This window comes from Schistocerca nitens, chromosome 10, assembly GCF_023898315.1.
Source record: "Schistocerca nitens isolate TAMUIC-IGC-003100 chromosome 10, iqSchNite1.1, whole genome shotgun sequence".
NCBI lineage: Eukaryota > Metazoa > Arthropoda > Insecta > Orthoptera > Acrididae > Schistocerca > Schistocerca nitens.
This window is the reverse complement of record NC_064623.1, coordinates 148163410-148185107: the sequence shown is the minus strand read 5'-3', so window position 1 is coordinate 148185107 and position 21698 is coordinate 148163410. Positions and strand designations below refer to the sequence as shown.

The 21698-nt window shown below is 41.5% G+C and overlaps 1 protein-coding gene across 8 annotated transcripts in view; it reads right to left on the bottom strand.

Moving 5' to 3' along the window:
• LOC126210090 (F-box/LRR-repeat protein 17-like) overlaps positions 1–21698 on the bottom strand; it is a 110786-nt gene that overhangs the window by 34000 nt on the left and 55088 nt on the right. For all 8 annotated transcript variants that reach the window (XM_049939220.1, XM_049939222.1, XM_049939221.1 and 5 more), the window contains exon 6: positions 1379–1552. In XM_049939220.1, coding sequence (XP_049795177.1) covers positions 1379–1552 — 174 coding nt within the window. The remainder of the gene's footprint in view (positions 1–1378; positions 1553–21698) is intronic.

Below are 21698 nucleotides of genomic sequence, written 5' to 3'. Positions count from 1 at the left end.
AACTTTCCACACTAACGGGAAAGTCAACCGTCACAATGTCTGTATATGGGGCACTGAGAATCCGCGGGAAACAACTCAGTATGAACATGACTCGCCTAAGGTGAACGTTTTCTGTGCCATTTCAGCCAATAAAGTTTTTGGTCCCTTTTTCTTCGAAGGTGCTACTGTAACTGGACTACAGTATCTGGAGATGTCAGAGAATTGGCTGTTCCCTCAGCTCGAACAAGAAGCACAACAATTCATATTTCAGCAGGATGGAGTGCCACCACATTGGCACTTATCTGTCCGTAACTACCTGAACGTCAACTACCCGAGGCGATGGATCGGCCGCCAGGCAGCCCGTGACAGAGCACTTCATCACTGGCCTCCAAGAAGCCCTGATCTTACCCCCTGCGATTTTTCCTTATGGGGGTATGTTAAGGATATGGTGTTTCGGCCACCTCTCCCAGCCACCATTGATGATTTGAAACGAGAAATAACAGCAGCTATCCAAACTGTTACGCCTGATATGCTACAGAGAGTGTGGAACGAGTTGGAGTATCGGGTTGATATTGCTCGAGTGTCTGGAGGGGGCCATATTGAACATCTCTGAACTTATTTTTGAGTGAAAAAAAACCTTTTTAAATACTCTTTGTAATGATGTATAACAGAAGGTTATATTATGTTTCTTTCATTAAATACACATTTTTAAAGTTGTGGTATTCTTTTTGAATCACCCTGTATAGAATATAAAATTTGATACACAAGCTTAATCTACATCGCCACCCAATATCGCGATAAAGTAGAAGCAGAACGTCGCAACCTATTGACGATTGATGTGTTGGTCACACAAACACATAATAGAAAATGGTTAAAATTAGCTTTTGAGCTCTCGATTATTTTGCAGTAAGAGTACACACATTCACACACGCAACCACACAGACACCAAAGTGTACACACTCAACGCAGCAGAATGAATACCAACTTAGTTGAGAACACAGGGCCTCAACAATATAGTCTGCTCTTTCTGGGCATGTTGAGTTCTTACTTTCTGGCCAGCTGTCCACTTCCCCATCCTGTAATTTCATTCAAAGTGTACGCATGTGCCACCACAATCTGAGAACTTACGCAGGGAATGAAAGGCAGGTGAGTATTGCAGGTTGCAGTGTAGCTAATGTGCACCGACTTTTAGGAGCAAACAACGCTCTGGGCACAAATGCGGGTGCCTGTACCTCAAACTGCCACCAATGTGTGTAAGTTCCTTCTCTAGAGATTTTGTGCGAGTTCTGCTTTTCACCTATCTTGTATGAATAAAAGTCTATGCCATATTATGAAATTGGACACGAAGTTACAAGCATTTAATGCAAAACATACACATTGTTGTGTTGCTCACACTTACGTTTCCAGCTTTTTAAGTCGGTGGAGTGGCTCAAAAACAGCATCTGTGTGTCCCGCACATCTGAGCAGTTCAAGTTCTCGTAGGTCCGGGCAGTGCTGCGCCATGGCACGCACCATCTCATCCTGCACCATGTAACTCAGCTGAAGGTGCTGTAGTTTCTGCAATCGTCCGTTCCTAAAGGGACAGTAAACAGGTATGTACTAGACTTATAACAAAATGTACAATATACAAAAACAATCTAATGCAAAATAACAGAAACTCTGTGAGGCTTTTCTCAGACAATACTCTCGTCTGCAGGGAGGCCACAAGCCCAGAGTATAGTACCACAAAGCAGGAAGATTGCAGAGGATCTGTGATGTGTGCAGTGACTGGAAGATAATACTAATGTACATAAATGTAACGTACTACACATAAATAAGCAGAGACACTGATTAATGTCCAGTAATGCTGTTGGTGATAGATCAGTGAAAATGTTAACAACAATAAAATATTTAAGTGTATACACCTGGAACAATAAAATATTAATGACTATAAAAAGTTAGTTCTGTTGTAAGCAGATGCCAGGTTACAACTCCTTGGAAGATTGGTAAGGATATTCGTCAAAAAAAAAAAAAAAAAAAAAAAAAAAAAAAAAAAAAAAATAATAATAATAAATAAATAAATAAATAAAAAAAAATAACTGAATTGACTGAACCTTACATATTCCTTCACTGGGTATCATTAAGTGAGGACGTCTCTGAAAGTGACCAAAACAGTGAGAATTTTTTTTATTGGTTCTTCATTTACTACATGGAACTGAAATTTCAGTTCCCCAATATTATCTTCCATTTCCACTTCTAAGTGTGATAAAAATAATAATTAACAAAAGCTTGCATGGGCCACACCCCTTTGTTGTCCTGTATTTCCACATATTATTTATTCCAGCAGTGTTTTCTTACAGTTTTATGGAGCCACGATGTGGGGAATATTTTGGTGTTTAGCGGATTCTGTATGCGCATGGAAAACTCAGAATCCTAATGAAATTTCCAACTCCCCGGTAGGGTAACCATGCCCCAAGACAACATTTGTTTCCACAACTGCTGATGAATTTGCACCATATGATGCTTGTTTAGTTTTTAACTGTACTAATCTTGCAGACTACAGACTCTAGAGAGGCTAGTATTTGATCCAAGAGCTTTCATACTGGCGACATTGAAGGAAATCACAAGCAGGAGAATTGGTGCTGCTGACATTACTGTTACTCAATTTGAAAATCAGATTAACCTAAGAGGACAAGCAAAGTAAAGACTACTTGAGGATGAAAAGGAGAAAGCATATGTTTTGCACTTGTTTGCACTGATAAGGTAAGGCCTAATATAAACACTGTCAAATCTTTAACTAAGGCTTCCCATAATCTACATTTTGCCAATTTTATGTAATTAAATTTGGCATAAATCAGTCACTACTATAGTGAAACATTCTGTGGAAGGAATTTTCATTTACTACTATAGTAAGGCAAACCTCAAAGATTTTTTTTTCCTAGGAATTTGAATAGCTGTAAAAATCTAGCAAAAGAAGGTATCAATATTCTGTTCCACAGATATTTGTAATAATGATATATCAAACTTTGTACACAAGAACATTAATTCCAGTCTGACAGAATTTCATAGAAGGGACATTTGTACTCACCTTGTTGAAAAAATTTCAATTATTTATAATTAAAACATATAAGAAACCTTGGTTCACCTGGCCCGGGTGATAGTACCTCATGAGGGCCCCTTGCCAGGGACAGGGTGAAGACCTCAACGGCAGTGAAGGCGGAGATGAAGATCATCGGTACGGCGGAAATGGCAGAAGAGGCAAGCTTGCTTTTTGGGATACTATAAAAGCTATCGTCCAAGGTTATTTGGACAAAGGGCACGATGGTTCCACAGGTTAGTGGCGGTAACCCTACAGCGTCTGTTCCACATGTTAGTGGCGGCTGATCTATAAAACTCAGAAGTGGAACGCTGAGCTTAACCAGACTGAAATCTCAATTTCAGTCACAAACCCAGTCCAATTAAATCAACATGGATACAGCACCTTCAAAGACAAATTACCCCAGTGGGTCAAATCCCACAGTTGAAAAACCACAAGTGGTCTATTCGGATTCTGGGGAGACCACAGAAGTGTGCATGGAGGTAAATCGGAGTACCTCAAAACCCCGTAATAACAAAATCAAACCAAAATCTAGAATTTGGCTAATGACATTTAATGCAAATTCTCTCTTAAAAATGGGAAAACTAAAAAACATCCTGGACAAATCCAGAGAACGTAAAATCAAAATTACTGCATTTCAGGAATCACAATATACAGATGAAAATCCTTTTGATTCGGAAGGATACAGGATATACAAAGGAAAACCTGGAAAACGAGCCATGGCAAATTGTCCACAATTTGGAACTGGATTTATAGTAGATACACATCAATACTTGATTCAGTCGCAACTTTCAAATCTTACTCGGGTCGGCTCTCCACGATGACAATAAAATCAGCTAATAAGATATACACCCTAATCAACGAACATGCACCAACTAACATCACTAACAAAAACAAAACAGAAGAAGTAGAAGAATTCTGGAACCAATTAGATAATATTCTCCAAAAAATCCCAAATAACCACGTCAAAATCCTTATGGGCGATTTCAATGCACAAATCGGTAAAGAAGAGAAATATCGATATTGGGTAGGTAAATGGTCAGGGCATACACAGACCAACCGGAATGGCATGCGACTCATTGAAATCTGCAAAAACCTTGACCTATTTTTCAAATCAACATTTTTCAAGAAAAGAGCCTTGAAAACGAAAACTTGGATCTCACCTAATCCATTACTAGGTGAATATCAGTTGGATCATGTAATGATCTCCCAAGTAAATACAGTAGAAATCATGAAACTTAAAGTCCTTAATGGACTAGACCTAGATTCCGACCATTACCCAACAAAATTCTCCCTAGATGTCATTCCAGAAAAAAGAAAATTCACTAAGAAATCTCCACACCATAAATATGATGTACAAAAGATAAATGGCAATGAACAATTTACAAAAGAAACACAAAATTTAAAACCACAAAACTGGCAACAACTGCAAGCAGGACTTTTAAATGCAGCTGAACCTGTAGCACCGCAAACAAGAACACGTGAACACCCATGGTGGACAGATGAGTGTGACCAACTGATAAATCTCAGACAACAGGCGTGGCAAAATTGGTTGTGCAACAAAAATCAAAAGACCCTGGAAGATCTCAAAGATACCAGGAAAACAGTCACAAAAGCAATACGAACAGTCCGTAAACAACACGAAGACAAAAAATTGCAAGACATAGAAAATGATTTCAAGAAAAACAATTCCCGAAATTTCTACAGAGCATTCAAACAAAAACTAACAAAGTATTCTCCTCCATCACTCCAGTTCAAAAATGACCATGGGGAAATTGCTCATACCAACACCGAAAACTGTGAAATTCTTGCAAAATACTTTTCTAAATTACTGAATTGTGAAAAGCCTGCAGAAAAATTTGAGTTCCATCGTACACAACGAAAACCAGACTCAAAGCCACCAAGTTTACAAGAGAGTCACCGAAAAATAACAAAGCATCAGGAGAAGACCAAATCATCGCAGAATTATGGAAAAATGCAGGAGAAAATCTTATTGCAAAACTCAAAGAAATTATACATGAAATCTGGAAAACTGAAAAAACCCCCACAGATTGGAAGACTGCAATCATACATCCTCTGTACAAAAAAGGAACTAAAACAGACCCCAACAACTATCGTGGAATCTCTTTATTGTCAATAACATACAAAATTCTGTCTAAAGCCCTACTAAACCGTGCAGAACCTCAGCTGGATTCAAAACTAGGTGAATACCAAGGTGGGTTCAGAAAAGGTCGATCATGCGTAGAACAAATCCTTAACTTGAAAAACTCAATGAAATATTTACATAGTACTTCAAACAAAAGTTATGTCATCACGTTTGTCGACTTTAAAAAAGCATATGACAGTATAGACCGAGAATCCCTTTTTGAAGTGTTAGCAGAATTTGGACTAGATCAAAAGACAACAAACATCATAAAAGAAACACTCACGGAGACCAAATCCAAAGTAAAATTTATGGAAGAATTGAGCACAGAATTTGAAATAGACACAGGAGTATGACAAGGGGATGTACTGTCCCCAGTGCTCTTCAATTGTGCTCTTGAAAAAGTTGTTAGAGAATGGAAAAAAGCAGGTGCACCAGCACACAGACTGGGACCAAGACATAAGGGCATAGAAGTAGACTGTTTAGCATTTGCTGATGACATGGCACTGATCGCACAAGACATTACCAATGCACAGAAACAGCTACAATTACTACAAGAACAGGCAGCTAAAATAGGATTACAAATTTCATTTGAAAAAACAAGATGCACCTTCTGATCTCAAAACTGGTAATAACTACATCTCTCGAGTAAAAGAATTTAAATATTTAGGTGAATGGATTACAGAAAATTGTAATGAAAAGAAATCTGTCAGATCAAGAGTCCAGAAAATGGAGACGGCGTTTCAGTTAACAAAAAACATTTACAACAAAAAGAGTCTCTCGTGGAACTGCAAAATACGACACTGTACAACAGTAATTAGACCTGAAGCTCTCTACGCATCTGAGACACTAAACCTTCAACACAGAACACTAAAAGAGGAATTAGAAGTGAAAGAACGTAAAATAATGAGGAAAATCCTAGGACCAAGAACTAAAGATGGTGTGCATTATCCAAAACCCAATGCAGAAATATATAAAAATATCTCCAAAATAACAGACACAATGCGCATGAGAAGAATCCAATTCATGGGGCACTTAGAAAGAATGGACTCAAACAGGTTAATGCACAAAATCCATACATTTTTAAAGAACAAAACTACAAGACCGAACTCGTGCAAACAGACGGAAAAAGACCTGAGAGAATTAGGGTCTCCAAATCTTCATGATAGAAATGAAATCAGAAAAATCACAAACACACGGGGTTTTGAGGAAGAAGAGAGAAAAACTAACTGACATACATGGTCTATGCAATGAAAGCTAGCCCATTCGTTGTTTATGAAGGAATACTGGGCGAAAAGGAAGGTAAACAAATGTTGATTACGCGTGGTCCTAAGTGATCCATCTGCGAAGAAGAAGAAGAAGAAGAAGAAAACATATAACTTCAATAAGCATGAAAACGTGTGTGTATCCATATGATATTCTTTAACAACTGTGCCAAATTTAGTTACATTGCCTTCAGAACTTCAGATTTTTTTCAAAGTACTGCAACTTCACATATGTCCCCCCTTAAAAGAGCAAATAGAGAAAATCCAGCAAACGCCAGCCAGTTTTCTCTCTGCATTATATAGTATGTGCAACACTGTAACAGAAATCCTATGAATTCCAGTGGCAGATGTTACAGGAGGCATTCTGCTCTGTGCAGAAGCTTACTGTTAATATTTTGAGAAAATATGTTCCATGAAGTCAAAAGCTAGATACTGCTTCCTCCTCACACGCAGCTTGTAAAATTATTGTGAATGGAAAATAAAGAGAATTTAGACCTCGCACAAGGTATTATATTACATGTCCTGTGCACCATTTGCAAGCAGAACAGGTTTGAGGTGAAATGACAGTTCCCTCCACCACACACTGTAATGTGCCTCGTGGGGAATACTTGGAGGTGTACAACTACATCATAAGCTTATGTATGTTGATAGGCCTGTGCCTCCTGGTATGTAACATGGTAAAACATTCTTTTTTTGTGCTGGTAAGGAATTCCTACATTGATACAAGGAAGTCCTACCTCGATACACCGTTGTTTATTGCCAGTATACCTTGTTAGACACTAATTAAAATTTTACGACATGAAATGACTTCTTTTCCAGTATATATATGAAACACTCATACTCAGTCATATGAAACTCATTTATTCATTTGTTGTGTTCTGCAGTCCTCATTAAGGAGCGGAGCTTCCTGGAACAGGAGGGTCAGAAAACAAAGAAATTAAGATTTAACTAATTCAAATTTTACAAGCAGTAGGTGTATTTTCTATGGAAAGGATGAGAATCCAGCTGAGCTGTGATGCTATAGGAAGTGTTGAAAATCAAGTTAGTTAGATTCATGTTCCACAATTCAACTGCACGATAAACTTTAAAGTAGAATGAGTCATTTTTCGTTCATGTTAGTAATTCCTGCCCACCACCTTTTACACATCACAATAACAGAATTTTTTTTATGAAAGAGAAGGAGTTGTCGATGAGAAACTTTATCTTGTTTTCAAATTTTTCTTTTTGTCAGTCAGACATTTTATAACACTGGGTAAGTTATCAAAAATTTTAGTTGTAGCATTGGGTATTTCTTTTTGTGCTAAAGACAACTTTAATGTGGAGTAATGAATTTCATTTTTCCTTTTGTCATTTTGAGTAGCACTGGATTTTTCAAAACAAACTGCGTGAGGGAATAAATATACAGTGAAGCACTAGTCAGAATGCCCAACTCCTTAAACAAATGTCTACAAGACGATCATGAGTGAGCACCACGTATTATTCTTATAGTATGTTTTTCAGTAATGAAGACTTCCTTTTCTTATAGATGAATTACTCCACAACATTATTCCATATTAAATTCTTGAATGAAAATACGCAAAATATATACACTTACAGATCTGTCTCTCCCCAAGTTTTGTTATGATTCCAAGTGCAAATGTGTCTGATTTAAGTTGTTTCAGGAGTTCCAAAATGTGCTTTTACCAATTTAAATTTCTATCAACATGGATACCTACAAATTTTGAACCGTCCAATCTATATATTATTTCCCTAATTATGTTACACTTACATTGGTATAGCAACCCCAAGATGTGCAAAACTGAATGAATTTTTTTAATTCAAGGTGATACCATTCACAGAAAACCCTTCAGTGATACTTTTAAGAACCTTGTTTACCATTCTTCTGGTGCTATATGTATGCTTGGAGTGATTACAACACTAGGTCATTTACAGAAATAACTATTTCTGTTTCATGTACATTAGCCAGAAGATCACTTACACATATGATGAATAATAGCAGACCTAATATTGAGCCTCGAGGACACCCATATGTGATTCTCCCCAATCAGAACAATGTCCCCAGACTAAAATGGTTGATTCTTTTGGTTAGATCTGACATTATCCATTGCTTGGCTATACCATCAATTAAATAAAAGTTCTGTTTATCTAAGATAGTACTGTAATTCACAGACTCGAATGCCTTATTTTGATTGTACTAAATACCAACTGGCACTGTTCTCTTATTTAACGTTTGTAAATTTTGCTGAGTGAACATGTACATGGCATTCTCAGTAGAGTAACTCTTTTGAAATCCAAACTGTGATTTACTGAAGATATTGTTGGAGCTTACATGAGAGATTATTCTATAATAAATCAACTTGTCAAAAAGTTTAGAAAATGTCAGTACTGAAACTGGTCAATTGTTACTGATGTTATCTCGTATCGTCCTTCTTCAAGAGGGGTTTAACAATGGCATATTTCACTCTCTGGAAATTCTTGAGCTAGTGATGGATAACATATTTCAGAGAAGACAGAGCTTATTGTATGTGATTAAATCATTAGTACATTAGTGGAAACACCATCAAAACCAGACGAGCTTTTATTTTTGAGGGAATAAACAATTTTCGTAATTTCAGAAGTTGGTGATACATTTATATGATTGAATTTTATGTGAGTTGCTTTCTCAACATAGTGTTGTGATTTTTCCCTTTAAATGTTTGTCGTACACTCAACATTTAAGTAAACTGATACGACAAGACGTTAGGAAGTTCTTCACAGAATTGGTGGGGGATGGAATGTGCCAAAACCACAGAAAGAAGAAGGAATAAAATGACAGTACGTGTGTCGATACATCAGGGAACATACCCACATATTATAAACTCATGCCACTGAACACAGTTCTTTTTTCTTGCAGGGTACAATTATACTACTCAAGCCACCTCACATTGTATGGCAGAGCTATCTCTGCCACCAATCTCTCTTCCCCCCTTCCTGTTCCACGCACAAACTGCAAAGGCTCTCATTTCTCTAATTTTCTCCTTGTGTGCATTTCACAAGACATTGGTATGTTTTTAATTTTCTTTCCAATTGGTAGGAATTCCCAATTTATTGCTTTACCTTAGATAGAAACTTCTCAAATATCTTGACACAACAACTAAAAGCATACAGGAGTAAATGTATTGGGAACTGAATGTAAGAACTTCCAGATCCTTAGAAACTCTTCTACAAGTTGCTCAATTATCTACTTTACACAATATCCATACTGATTACTTCTGTTGAACAAACACTTACTTCACTTTATGTGAACTGCTATAGAAGATAGGGAGTGAAACCATGCAAAACAAACCAACACTCTTGTCTTTAGGTCAACATACAGAAGTGACTTCTAAGGGCAAAACACACTGAACTGAGTTTCTTGCTTATTTTATCTGTGTGTCGACTCCATCCTGACTTGTTAAGCAGCTCCACGCAAAGAAATTTCCACAGTGTGTTTCATTTAGAGTACAGTCATTAATGATTTCTCACAGTTCAAACATGCCTTTTGACTTGTCTGAAACTGAATAATATTAGTATTTCTGAGATAAAAAAGGGAAGAATGAAGACTAGGGTTTAAATGAAATGACACTATTTCCGAGTCTTTACTGGCCTCAGAAAAATATGATTTTATGTATGTAGACTGAAGCAGCAAGTGACAATTTGTACCGAGGCTGGGAGTCAAACCCAGGTCTTCTTACTATATAGGTGCGTTAGCCACTAAACCCTCCTGGCGCAGTGGTTCACACAACTGCACAGATTAGCCCGGCATGTCCCCCCCCCCCCCCCCCCTGCCGATCTAACTGCTCATTGCTGCCCCAGTCTGACACAACTGCTTAGTAAGCAGGAGATCCGGGTTTGATTCCCAGCCTTGATACAAATTTTCACTCGCTGCTTCAGTATATATACACAAAAAAATCGTATCTGTACAAGACCAGCGAAGTCTCTGAAACTGTGCCATGCCATTTGCATTAGTACTTGCACCTGCATTTCAGGCTGGATCCTCCATTTACGTTTGATGCTGAGGTGGTATTCCAAAACACGGAGCCTCAGTAATTCTGTAGTTCTGTTCACGTTTAAGGGGGGAATTAAAAGTAGTATGGAGCGGCAACGATAATGTGAATCGAGGAGAGGCGAGCCAGGGTAATCCGTGCAGTTGTGTGAAATGCTGCGCCAAGATGGCTTAGTGGCTAACGCATCTGCCTAGTAAGCAGGAGACTCGAGTTCAATTCCCAGCCTTGGTACAAATTTTCACTTGCCACTTCAGTTTGTATACATAAAACCAGGGTTTAATGTCCTGTTGACATTGATGCTATTAAAAATGGAACACAAGCTCAGATTGCTTCAAGGATGGGAAAAGAAGTAGACCGTGCCCATTCAAAGGAACCCTCTCGAGATTTGCCTGAAGCGATTTAAGAAAATTGCGGAAAACCTAAATCTGGATAGCCAGACACAGATTTGAACTACAGTCCTCCTGTATGTGAGCCCAGTGTGCTTACTAACCCTGTTGTGAGAGATAAGGATTTAAACTGTTAGGTGTAAAGCACTCACAGGCTCATACTGCTATCTTCTGAGCTAGTCTGGTAACAGTTTAATTAGATTAGCTCAGTTGTGCCACTGGCAAACATTAAAGTTTTGGAACATACCAACAGACCTTGTTAGGAAACAAAAATTGGAATTCATATGGAAAAATGCAGCCATATTTGGATACTGCAGGATAAACTACATTATCTACTTTGGGTAGGGCTACTTCTAATCACAGACGATAGGAAACTTTTTGTTTAGATTAACTTCCCTCCAGGTCCTAACCCAATCTGTACGGTGGGTCCGATATTGCCACTACATGAGACACAGTCCAGCAATGGCGAGTGAACAATCAACAGCTGATATTCTTGACATCGCCGTAGCTACATAAGCTCCACCGGTAACTTTTCACGAAACATCCCTACGATTCACACAATCCTTGTTAGCCACATCCCAGCTGTGAGAAAACAAACTCCTTTTATCAGGAAAGTGTCTCTCCTGTACACCAAGTTTGAACATCGTGCTTCGAAGGGCTCTAGGGAACAGCTGAACAATGGGAAGAGTAATTTCTTTGTTGTGGACTGAAACAGGCAGGTTTGAAAAAGCGTTAAAATGTTTATTGCATCACAGCACATACTGTACAGTAGTTATATTCTATGGATCTTGTACAGAGGCAGCTCTGGGGTGTGAAAAGTACTCAAACATGTACATTTTACTTATGTGTGTTATAATCACTTAAGTCGTGACCACAAAACATTATTGTATTACAGTGCTAATTTTGATTATAAAGTAACCTAACCCTCAATTTTAAGTGTTTCTGTGAAGATATTTGCAATGCAGTAGGAGGGGTTACCCAACAGAATGTTCTTTACTTCAGTCTGAAACTCCAGCAAGTTGTTGAATACGTGTGCTGCCACCAACCTGACTACTTCCTGCACTGATCTAAATCTAGAGATCATTTATATTCCTGATGGCAAATTGTTATTTTCCCCCTCTTTTTGTGAGAAAAGACAGGTATTAGTAATGACTAAGGACATTAAAAATGTATCTATTTGTGAAATAGCTTTCAAATACTAAGTTATATGAAAAGAATCTCAGCAGGATGTCCTAGAACAAACACCTGTTATAATTATTGTAACACAATTCTGTTTTCTGGAACTACTATCCCCTTAAGTTGAACCTAGCCCCTCTGCCCAAAAGAAAGGTTCCAGAACTCACTGGTGAACATAACTACATAAATACATTTCTTTATTTTTAAATCATCTATAGCAGTTATCACACATATGCTAACATATGCTGAACAAAAGGTGCTTCAGTAATTCCAGGCAGTGGGTTTTCCAACTCAGACTTTGATCTGTCTGTAGTGCCAAAACTGTAACATTTTTGCTCCTTGCACGTATTTGATTGAAAGGACTATTATTCGGTGTCCAAAATTAAAGCAAAAAACCCCTGTTTCTCTATTCTGTGTCTAATTCATGATGTAATCATACAAACTGTCAAGAGACATCTGTACGATTGTGTTGTGTACAGAATATGGCATTCCACCAACAATGAGGCCAGGGCACTTATCGAGCAGGATAGTGTTCTCCCGGTAGTCCCTCATCCACAGATGCTGTGTGCACAGTCAAAGACGGTGCACTGCGGCACAGAGAAGACACCTACCAGACTCTCTGCAGTGGAGAGCCATAGGAAGAATGGAAGCAGGACAGTGGAAAAGGCTTAATGTGAATTGTTCCGTTATTTCTCAGGTGTGGAAACAGTTTAGAGAGACCGAAACCGTATCCCGAACACCATGTCAGGGGCTACCATTTGTGACATCAGAAAGAGAGGATTCTTATTTGGCTTAGTACTGCACAGCAACTGACATCTGACCCCACAGCATCCACTGGATGTGTCGTATCGAGGCTGACGGTGCACAGAAGGCTTCGGCAGAGTGGCTTCTACTGTCAGAGACCAGTCATACGTGTACCTCACAGATGGGAACGTCTAGAGTGCAGTTGTCAGCATGCCACCTGAACGGTCGAACAGTGGGCCGATGTTTATCTCACAGACGAGTCCCGATTTGGTCTGGAGAGTGAGTCTCAATGGATTCGCATCTGGAGGGAACGTGGAACTCAATTTCGGGTCCGAAACACTGTGAAAAGAGACTGATATCGCGGAGGATCCCTAAAAGTGCAGGCAGGGATTATGTTGGCCACACTAACACCTCTTCACGAAATTATACGGGTGAATTGGCAAGATTTAACTGCCGTCAGGTATTGTCACGAGATCTCGGGACCTCATGTGCGGTTGTTGTGAGGTGCTGTAGGCCCGGACTTCATACTGACAGATGATAACACTCGACGCCATAGATCGTGGGTGGTTGTTCTCTTGGAAAAAGAAGATATTGCACCCATGGCGTGACCTGCTTGCTCTCCCGATTTGAATCTCACAGAGCATGTCTGGGATGCATGGTGAGAGGGGTTGCATCATGTAAACTTTCACTGACCACTCTCCGATACTTGCATGCATTACTCCTTCGACACGAGATCGATGACATCATTTGCAGCTTGCCCCGTCGTCATCGTGCCTGTATTGGTGCCAGTGGTAGTCACACCCCGTACTGAGCACATTAATCAGTTGTCAGAATGTGTATGCAGATCCGTTAAGTTGGAAAAAGTGAAGAACATTTTTATCTATTCTTATCTGTGTTGCAGTTGTTTACATTCTGTATTTTTAACCTTGTGTCCACTTTACCATAACATGTTTATACTGTTTTGTGGCAAAATAAATGCAGCATTGCAAAATTTCCATTTGTTGCTTTAATTTTGGACACCAGCGTGTTATAGATCGCGGAGTATCACTGTACTGTATTGAAGTTTGACATGACATTTTTAGGATGGCACCTCCCACTCCCAAGCTTCTATGAAGATGGAAGTTGTTTGTGACATTTAGCAGTGTGTGTTGGGATATTACACTATGGGATATACAGATATGTGCAGATAGGAGAAAATCCAGGTGAACACATTCCTCAGGCTATATATGTGCTGCTCATGGTGAGTAACATTGCTGCAGAGTAGGTTGGTGGTCTGAACGCTGGGGGCAAACAGAGAGTAAATGTTCAATCCCATGATTGGCCACAGCAAGCACGCGTGGCAATGAGCCAGCATCTTCGTCCTTGATGCCCCCCCCCCCCCCCTCATGGCCACAGTGCAGGATGTGCAGGTTGTTCTGCTGGAAGGACGTCCAAATCACTGCCCGCAGCACTGTGTCTTCTGTTGTCAACAAGAGCCAGTCTGTGGCATAGAAGAAAATAACTACAGACAGGATCTGAGGCTCAGGCCAGAGGCCACCCGGTCACTCACCCTCTGTGGATATGTTGCCTCACCTGGCAGAGAATGAGATCTAAGCTGACCGCATGAGCTCATAATAGGGAACCCATCTATGGTCTGCTGAGCTTCTTTGTTAAGGTAAAAGTGGAGGATTTCCTCTCAGTCAAAGCTGGGATCAGGTCCCATTGGGAAACATGAGAGTCCATCTGGGTTGGACTGCTGAGCCATCAGGCAAAACAGAATCTCATGCTGGTAACAGCTGAGGAACTGGCCTGCTGTTGAAACCTGTGTGCCATCTTGACTGGCAGATGCACCGTGCAGCTAAAGAGAGAGACTAAGGACGTGTGATCCATGACCAGGTGAAACTTCACACCATGTAGAAACACATGAATCTTTCTGATTGAGTAAATAATGACAAGTGCTTCCTGTTCAATCTGAGAATAATTCTTCTGCACCGTGTGGGGTGTCTGAGACAAGTAGTATTGGCTGATAGGAATAGTTGGGATTCCAAAGGACCAGTGTAGCCCACTAGCCTTACCGAGATGCATCTGTAGCCACAACAAACTGTCAGCCCAGCTGAAATGTGGCCAAGCACAAGTCCAAATGATGACTGTCTTTCAAACTGTTGAATGCTTGTTCACATGCTGGCATCCAAGGAATCAATGTGCCATTTTTGGGCAGCTGCTTTAGAGGATATGCCATAACAGCTGCCTGTGTAATGAATTTGTGGTAATAAGCAACATTGCGTAAAACTGCATGTAGCTCCTCGATGTAAGCAAGACGAGGGAGGGCCTCTATAAACTCGACGTGACTGTCAGTTGGACCTCCCGAAAGCAAATGATGCATCATAGGTATTCGATAGATCGCTGAAAGAAATGTAATTTATTCAGTTTGCACTCGAGACCCACATCACACCGTGTCTGAAACAGAAGCCAAAGGTTCCATAAGTGTTCCTTGGTGATGGGACTCATGACTACAATTTCAGCTAGATAGTCTATACAAAAAGAGACCTGTTCTGTGAGTTGGTCCAAATAAAGTTGAAAAAAGGCCATAGCACTCAAGATTCCAACAAAAAAACAACACTGTCCAATATAAGGAAAGTCAATGAGAGGAGCAGGGCCTCGTATGCCACATCTGCTATTGACTGTACGAGAATAGAGATTTGTTGCCTGCTATAAATGACAAGAAGACTCGAGGCAGGAGAAAATGGTGGGGAGCCGAGGTGCAGATATGCGTTAGATTTTGTAAGTGATGCTGTAGTGCCTGTATCACTTGCAACTGTATGGGTGTCTCATTAATATACACACACTGATGAATAGTTTGTTAGAAGCAGTTGCCAGATTGTCACTTGAAGGGCAGACGGTGTTAGTAGACTGAGAGGTCAAAGATGGAGCATGAGCCACAATGTGTCCTTTCTTCCCACAGTAGTAGCAAGAAGACCACTGCTGAGGACAAAACAAGTGCGGTAGGAAGGCAAAGTCTTGTGGGAACTAGTGCACTGCAGATGTGACTGTGTGGAGCACAGCAGCCACACACAGCACACCACTGTGATGTCAGTTTCCGAAGCTGAAGTGGAACTGAGAGCCTACCGTCATCTAATTTGACAGAAGCCATCTCCACCCAGGAATCCAACTGACAGCCCAATGCACAAGAACAATTTTGCAAAGGAGAGGGCCTTAAAACCACAATGCCTGTTGACAGACCTCCTTATTGGGAGTCGATCTAAAGATGGCATCCTTAACAGAAGTATCTGCGTAAGATTCCTTGGGTTCAGAAGTAACGAAATGCTGCATGTGGCTAAGACCTCACAACTCCACAGCCCAAGTCTGATACGATTGGTGGGGTTCCTTCCAAACTGGATTCAACAATTGGACATGTAAGATAGATTTTTAAAAGAATAGCTTAAGAAAACACTTTATACTTTTTTTGGCACCCGTATGATAGGATTTTATGTTCCAGCATAATGTGGGGTAAGGAAGTCTTGCTGTGTAATCATAAAACTGAAGTCCCTTGCCATAAGAAATTAACCACTGAAAATAGATGAAATGAGTCTAAAAGCCAGGTTACAAGCAGAAATATAATCTCATTCAAAGCGTATGATGAATTCTTCACTGCACGGACCATATTCAGCCCTATTCTCCAGTTGTGCCTAACTGGGAGCTCCTGTTCTTGCCAAGGGTGACAGCCGACAGTGCTCGGAATGATATGGACATCACTTCCCCAGATACCGAGCGCCATCCCAAGCTGGGAGGATGGATGCTGGGGGATTTGCAGCATCTCAGTCACACCTTCAAGGGGAGAGGACTGCGGTAACACTAAGTCAACTCTCATAACGTACCTCAGTGACTGCTACTGTCACTATTCAACTCACCTGCTCCAGTGCTCAGCAGCACGATCAAACATTGGATGCATAGGGGACAGTACGTGCAGCCGATAGATGGTGCCACCTTGAGACGCTTACGAGCAATGAGCAATTAATCCCATATAATCCCAGAACGGAGTGCACACAACTTCATTCTGTTATCTTGTATGCTCATGTTAACTTGACTCAACTCTTGGGACTCTTTGCATCATATCAGATTTGGCATGGCATTACACTTGGACTGTGAATGGAACTTCTAAACTTGTTTCTCATTAAAGTGATTTACACTTTAGGCATGTACTTATTTGGGTGTATAGTTGCTATAGACATGGGCACTGTCATGCTGAGAAAACCAGTCACTTGCTGACAAACATCAGACCTTTCTACTGCACACTTTTGTCCTCTCCTAGTGTCTAAACAGGAAACTTTATTATGGTCTGACCTGGTGGAATAAACTCTGATTTCATTATCCTCCTCACACAAAAAACAAAAACAAAACACCACTACCTCAATGTGTGACTTCACTTCACATGTCCGCTTGGGGAGGCAGCACTGACATCTTCCATCTGTTTAATTGTCATTTAGGACATCCTTTCGTCTTTCCCTCTCCTTCCCTCTTTCCTGATGAGGCAACAGTTTGTTGCGAAAGCTTGAATTTCGTGTGCATATTTGTGTTTGTTTGTGTGTCTATTGACCTGCCAGCATTTTCGTTCGGTAAGTCACATCATCTGTGGGTATATATATATATATATATATATATATAAAAAGAAAGATGATGAGACTTACCAAACAAAAGCGCTGGCAGGTCGATAGACACACAAACAAACACAAATATACACACAAAATTCAAGCTTTCGCAACAAACTGTTGCCTCATCAGGAAAGAGGGAAAGACGAAAGGATGTGGGTTTTAAGGGAGAGGATAAGGAGTCATTCCAATCCCGGGAGCGGAAAGACTTACCTTAGGGGGAAAAAAGGACAGGTATACACTCGCACACACACACACATATCCATCCACACATACAGACACAAGCAGACATATTTAAAGACAAAGAGTTTGGGCAGAGATGTCCGTCGAGGTGGAAGAGTAGAGGCAAAGAAGTTGTTGAAAGACAGGTGAGGTATGAGTGGCGGCAACTTGAAATTAGCGGAGATTGAGGCCTGGCGGATAACGAGAAGAGAGGATATACTGAAGGGCAAGTTCCCATCTCCGGAGTTCGGATAGGTTGGTGTTGGTGGGAAGTATCCAGATAACCCGGACGGTGTAACACTGTGCCAAGATGTGCTGGCTGTGCACCAAGGCATGTTTAGCCACAGGGTGATCCTCATTACCAACAAACACTGTCTGCCTGTGTCCATTCATGCGAATGGACAGTTTGTTGCTGGTCATTCCCACATAGAATGCATCACAGTGTAGGCAGGTCAGTTGGTAAATCACGTGGGTGCTTTCACACGTGGCTCTGCCTTTGATCGTGTACACCTTCCGGGTTACAGGACTGGAGTAGGTGGTGGTGGGAGGGTGCATGGGACAGGTTTTGCACCGGGGGCGGTTACGAGGATAGGAGCCAGAGGGTAGGGAAGGTGGTTTGGGGATTTCATAGGGATGAACTAACAGGTTACGAAGGTTAGGTGGACGGCGGAAAGACACTCTTGGCGGAGTGGGGAGGATTTCATGAAGGATGGATCTCATTTCAGGGCAGGATTTGAGGAAGTCGTATCCCTGCTGGAGAGCCACATTCAGAGTCTGGTCCAGTCCCGGAAAGTATCCTGTCACAAGTGGGGCACTTTTGTGGTTCTTCTGTGGGGGATTCTGGGTTTGAGGGGATGAGGAAGTGGCTCTGGTTATTTGCTTCTGTACCAGGCCGGGAGGGTAGTTGCGGGATGCGAAAGCTGTCGTCAGGTTGTTGGTGTAATGTTTCAGGGATTCCGGACTGGAGCAGATTCGTTTGCCACGAAGACCTAGGCTGTAGGGAAGGGACCGTTTGATGTGGAATGGGTGGCAGCTGTCATAATGGAGGTACTGTTGCTTGTTGGTGGGTTTGATGTGGACGGACGTGTGAAGTTGGCCATTGGACAGGTGGAGGTCAACGTCAAGGAAAGTGGCATGGGATTTGGAGTAGGACCAGGTGAATCTGATGGAACCAAAGGAGTTGAGGTTGGAGAGGAAATTCTGGAGTTCTTCTTCACTGTGAGTCCAGATCATGAAGATGTCATCAATAAATCTGTACCAAACTTTGGGTTGGCAGACCTGGGTAACCAAGAAGGCTTCCTCTAAGCGACCCATGAATAGGTTGGCGTACGAGGGGGCCATCCTGGTACCCATGGCTGTTCCCTTTAATTGTTGGTATGTCTGGCCTTCAAAAGTGAAGAAGTTGTGGGTCAGGATGAAGCTGGCTAAGGTAATGAGGAAAGAGGTTTTAGGTAGGGTGGCAGGTGATCGGCGTGAAAGGAAATGCTCCATCGCAGCGAGGCCCTGGACGTGCGGAATATTTGTGTATAAGGAAGTGGCATCAATGGTTACAAGGATGGTTTCCGGGGGTAACAGATTGGGTAAGGATTCCAGGCGTTCAAGGAAGTGGTTGGTGTCTTTGATGAAGGATGGGAGACTGCATGTAATGGGTTGAAGGTGTTGATCTACGTAGGCAGAGATACGTTCTGTGGGGGCTTGGTAACCAGCTACAATGGGGCGGCCGGGATGATTGGGTTTGTGGATTTTTGGAAGATGGTAGAAGGTTGGGGTGCGGGGTGTCGGTGGGGTCAGGAGGTTGATGGAGTCAGGTGAAAGGTTTTGCAGGGGGCCTAAGGTTCTGAGGATTCCTTGAAGCTCCGCCTGGACATCGGGAATGGGGTTACCTTGGCAAACTTTGTATGTGGTGTTGTCTGAAAGCTGACGCAGTCCCTCAGCCACATACTCCCGACGATCAAGTACCACGGTCGTGGAACCCTTGTCCGCCGGAAGAATGACGATGGACCGGTCAGCCTTCAGATCACGGATAGCCTGGGCTTCAGCAGTGGTGATGTTGGGTGTAGGATTAAGGTTTTTTAAGAAGGATTGAGATGCAAGGCTGGAAGTCAGAAATTCCTGGAAGGTTTGGAGAGGGTGATTTTGAGGAAGAGGAGGTGGGTCCCGCTGTGACGGAGGACGGAACTGTTCCAGGCAGGGTTCAATTTGGATGGTGTCTTGGGGAGTTGGAACATTAGGAGTAGGATTAGGATCATTTTTCTTCGTGGCAAAGTGATATTTCCAGCAGAGAGTACGGGTGTAGGACAGTAAATCTTTGACGAGGGCTGTTTGGTTGAATCTGGGAGTGGGGCTGAAGGTGAGGCCTTTGGATAGGACAGAGGTTTCGGATTGGGAGAGAGGTTTGGAGTAAAGGTTAACTACTGAATTAGGGTGTTGTGGTTCCAGATTGTGTTGATTGGAATTTTGAGGTTTTGGAGGGAGTGGAGCTGGAAGTGGGAGACTGAGTAGATGGGAGAGACTGGGTTTGTGTGCAATGAGAGGAGGTTGAGGTTTGCTGGAAAGGTTGTGAAGGGTGAGTGAGTTGCCTTTCCGGAGGTGGGAAACCAGGAGATTGGATAGTTTTTTGAGGTGGAGGGTGGCATGCTGTTCTAATTTACGGTTGGCCTGTAGGAGGATGCTCTGAACAGCCGGTGTGGCTGTGGGAGAGGAAAGATTAAGGACTTTTATTAAGGATAGGAGTTGACGGGTGTGTTCATTGGCTGAGTTGATGTGTAGGTGCAGGATTAGGTGGGTGAGGGCAATGGATTGTTCAGTTTGGAACTGGTATAGGGACTGATGGAAGGAAGGGTTGCAGCCAGAGATGGGAACTTTAAGTGTGAGGCCTTTGGGGGTAATGCCCAATGTCAGACAAGCCTGAGAAAATAGAATATGGGAGCGTAATCTGGCCAGGACGAAGGCATGTTTGCGGAGGGAATGTAAATAAAACTTAATGGGGTCGTTGTGGGGGTGTTGTGAGGGTGACATGGTATTAGAAGGTGGAAAGTGTGACATGAGGCTGAAATGAAAATGAAAATAAAAATATATGGGGAGAGATAAAAGTGGACTGGAAAGTAACTGGAGATCAGGTGTGAAAAAAGGCGAGAAGGTGTTGGTTGCAGCTGGGCTATGTTGGACTGAGGTGGTAGACAATGATGTGCACAAAGGTTAGGTGGTTGTGTTGCCGCCAAAACACGTTAAAGGACGGAGAAATTCGGGAAAATTTCGAAAAAACTGCGTGTACTATATTAAAAGGAGTGGTTTTGCGGTGGCAGATTATGCAAATGAGGCTAACAATTGTCTGACGAAGAAATAATGACGTTACAACCTGTGGGAAGCGGATAAAATTATCAGTGATGTGGGAAAAACGGAAATGGAAAAAAAGCAAAAGTTATTAGAACTGGCCGAAATGGTTGTTGAAAGGTGAAAGGAACTGTTTGTGAACTAGAAATGGTGGATTTTATAGCGGCGGTAGTGTTGAAAGGGGTAAAAAAATTTTTTTGGTTATGGTTTGGAAGTGGGTTACGTATTATTGAGTATATATAGGCCAGATAAAATTGTATAGCAGATTACGGTAAAAAGGAGAAGGTGAAGACAAAGTGAAACTACTGGCAAAAACAGAAGGAGAAAATAAGACGACAGAAAAGATTTCGAAATGCAACAGTGACAATAACAAGCGTAATTGTTGAGTTCAAATTACTGATATCAATATAATAGAGGGAAACATTCCACGTGGGAAAAATATTTCTAAAAACAAAGATGTGTGACTTACCGAACGAAAGTGCTGGCAGGTCGATAGACACACAAACAAACACAAACACACACACAAAATTCAAGCTTTCGCAACAAACTGTTGCCTCATCAGGAAAGAGGGAAGGAGAGGGAAAGACGAAAGGATGTGGGTTTTAAGGGAGAGGGTAAGGAGTCATTCCAATCCCGGGAGAGGAAAGACTTACCTTAGGGGGAAAAAAGGACGGGTATACACTCGCGCACACACACACACACACACACACATATCCATCCACAC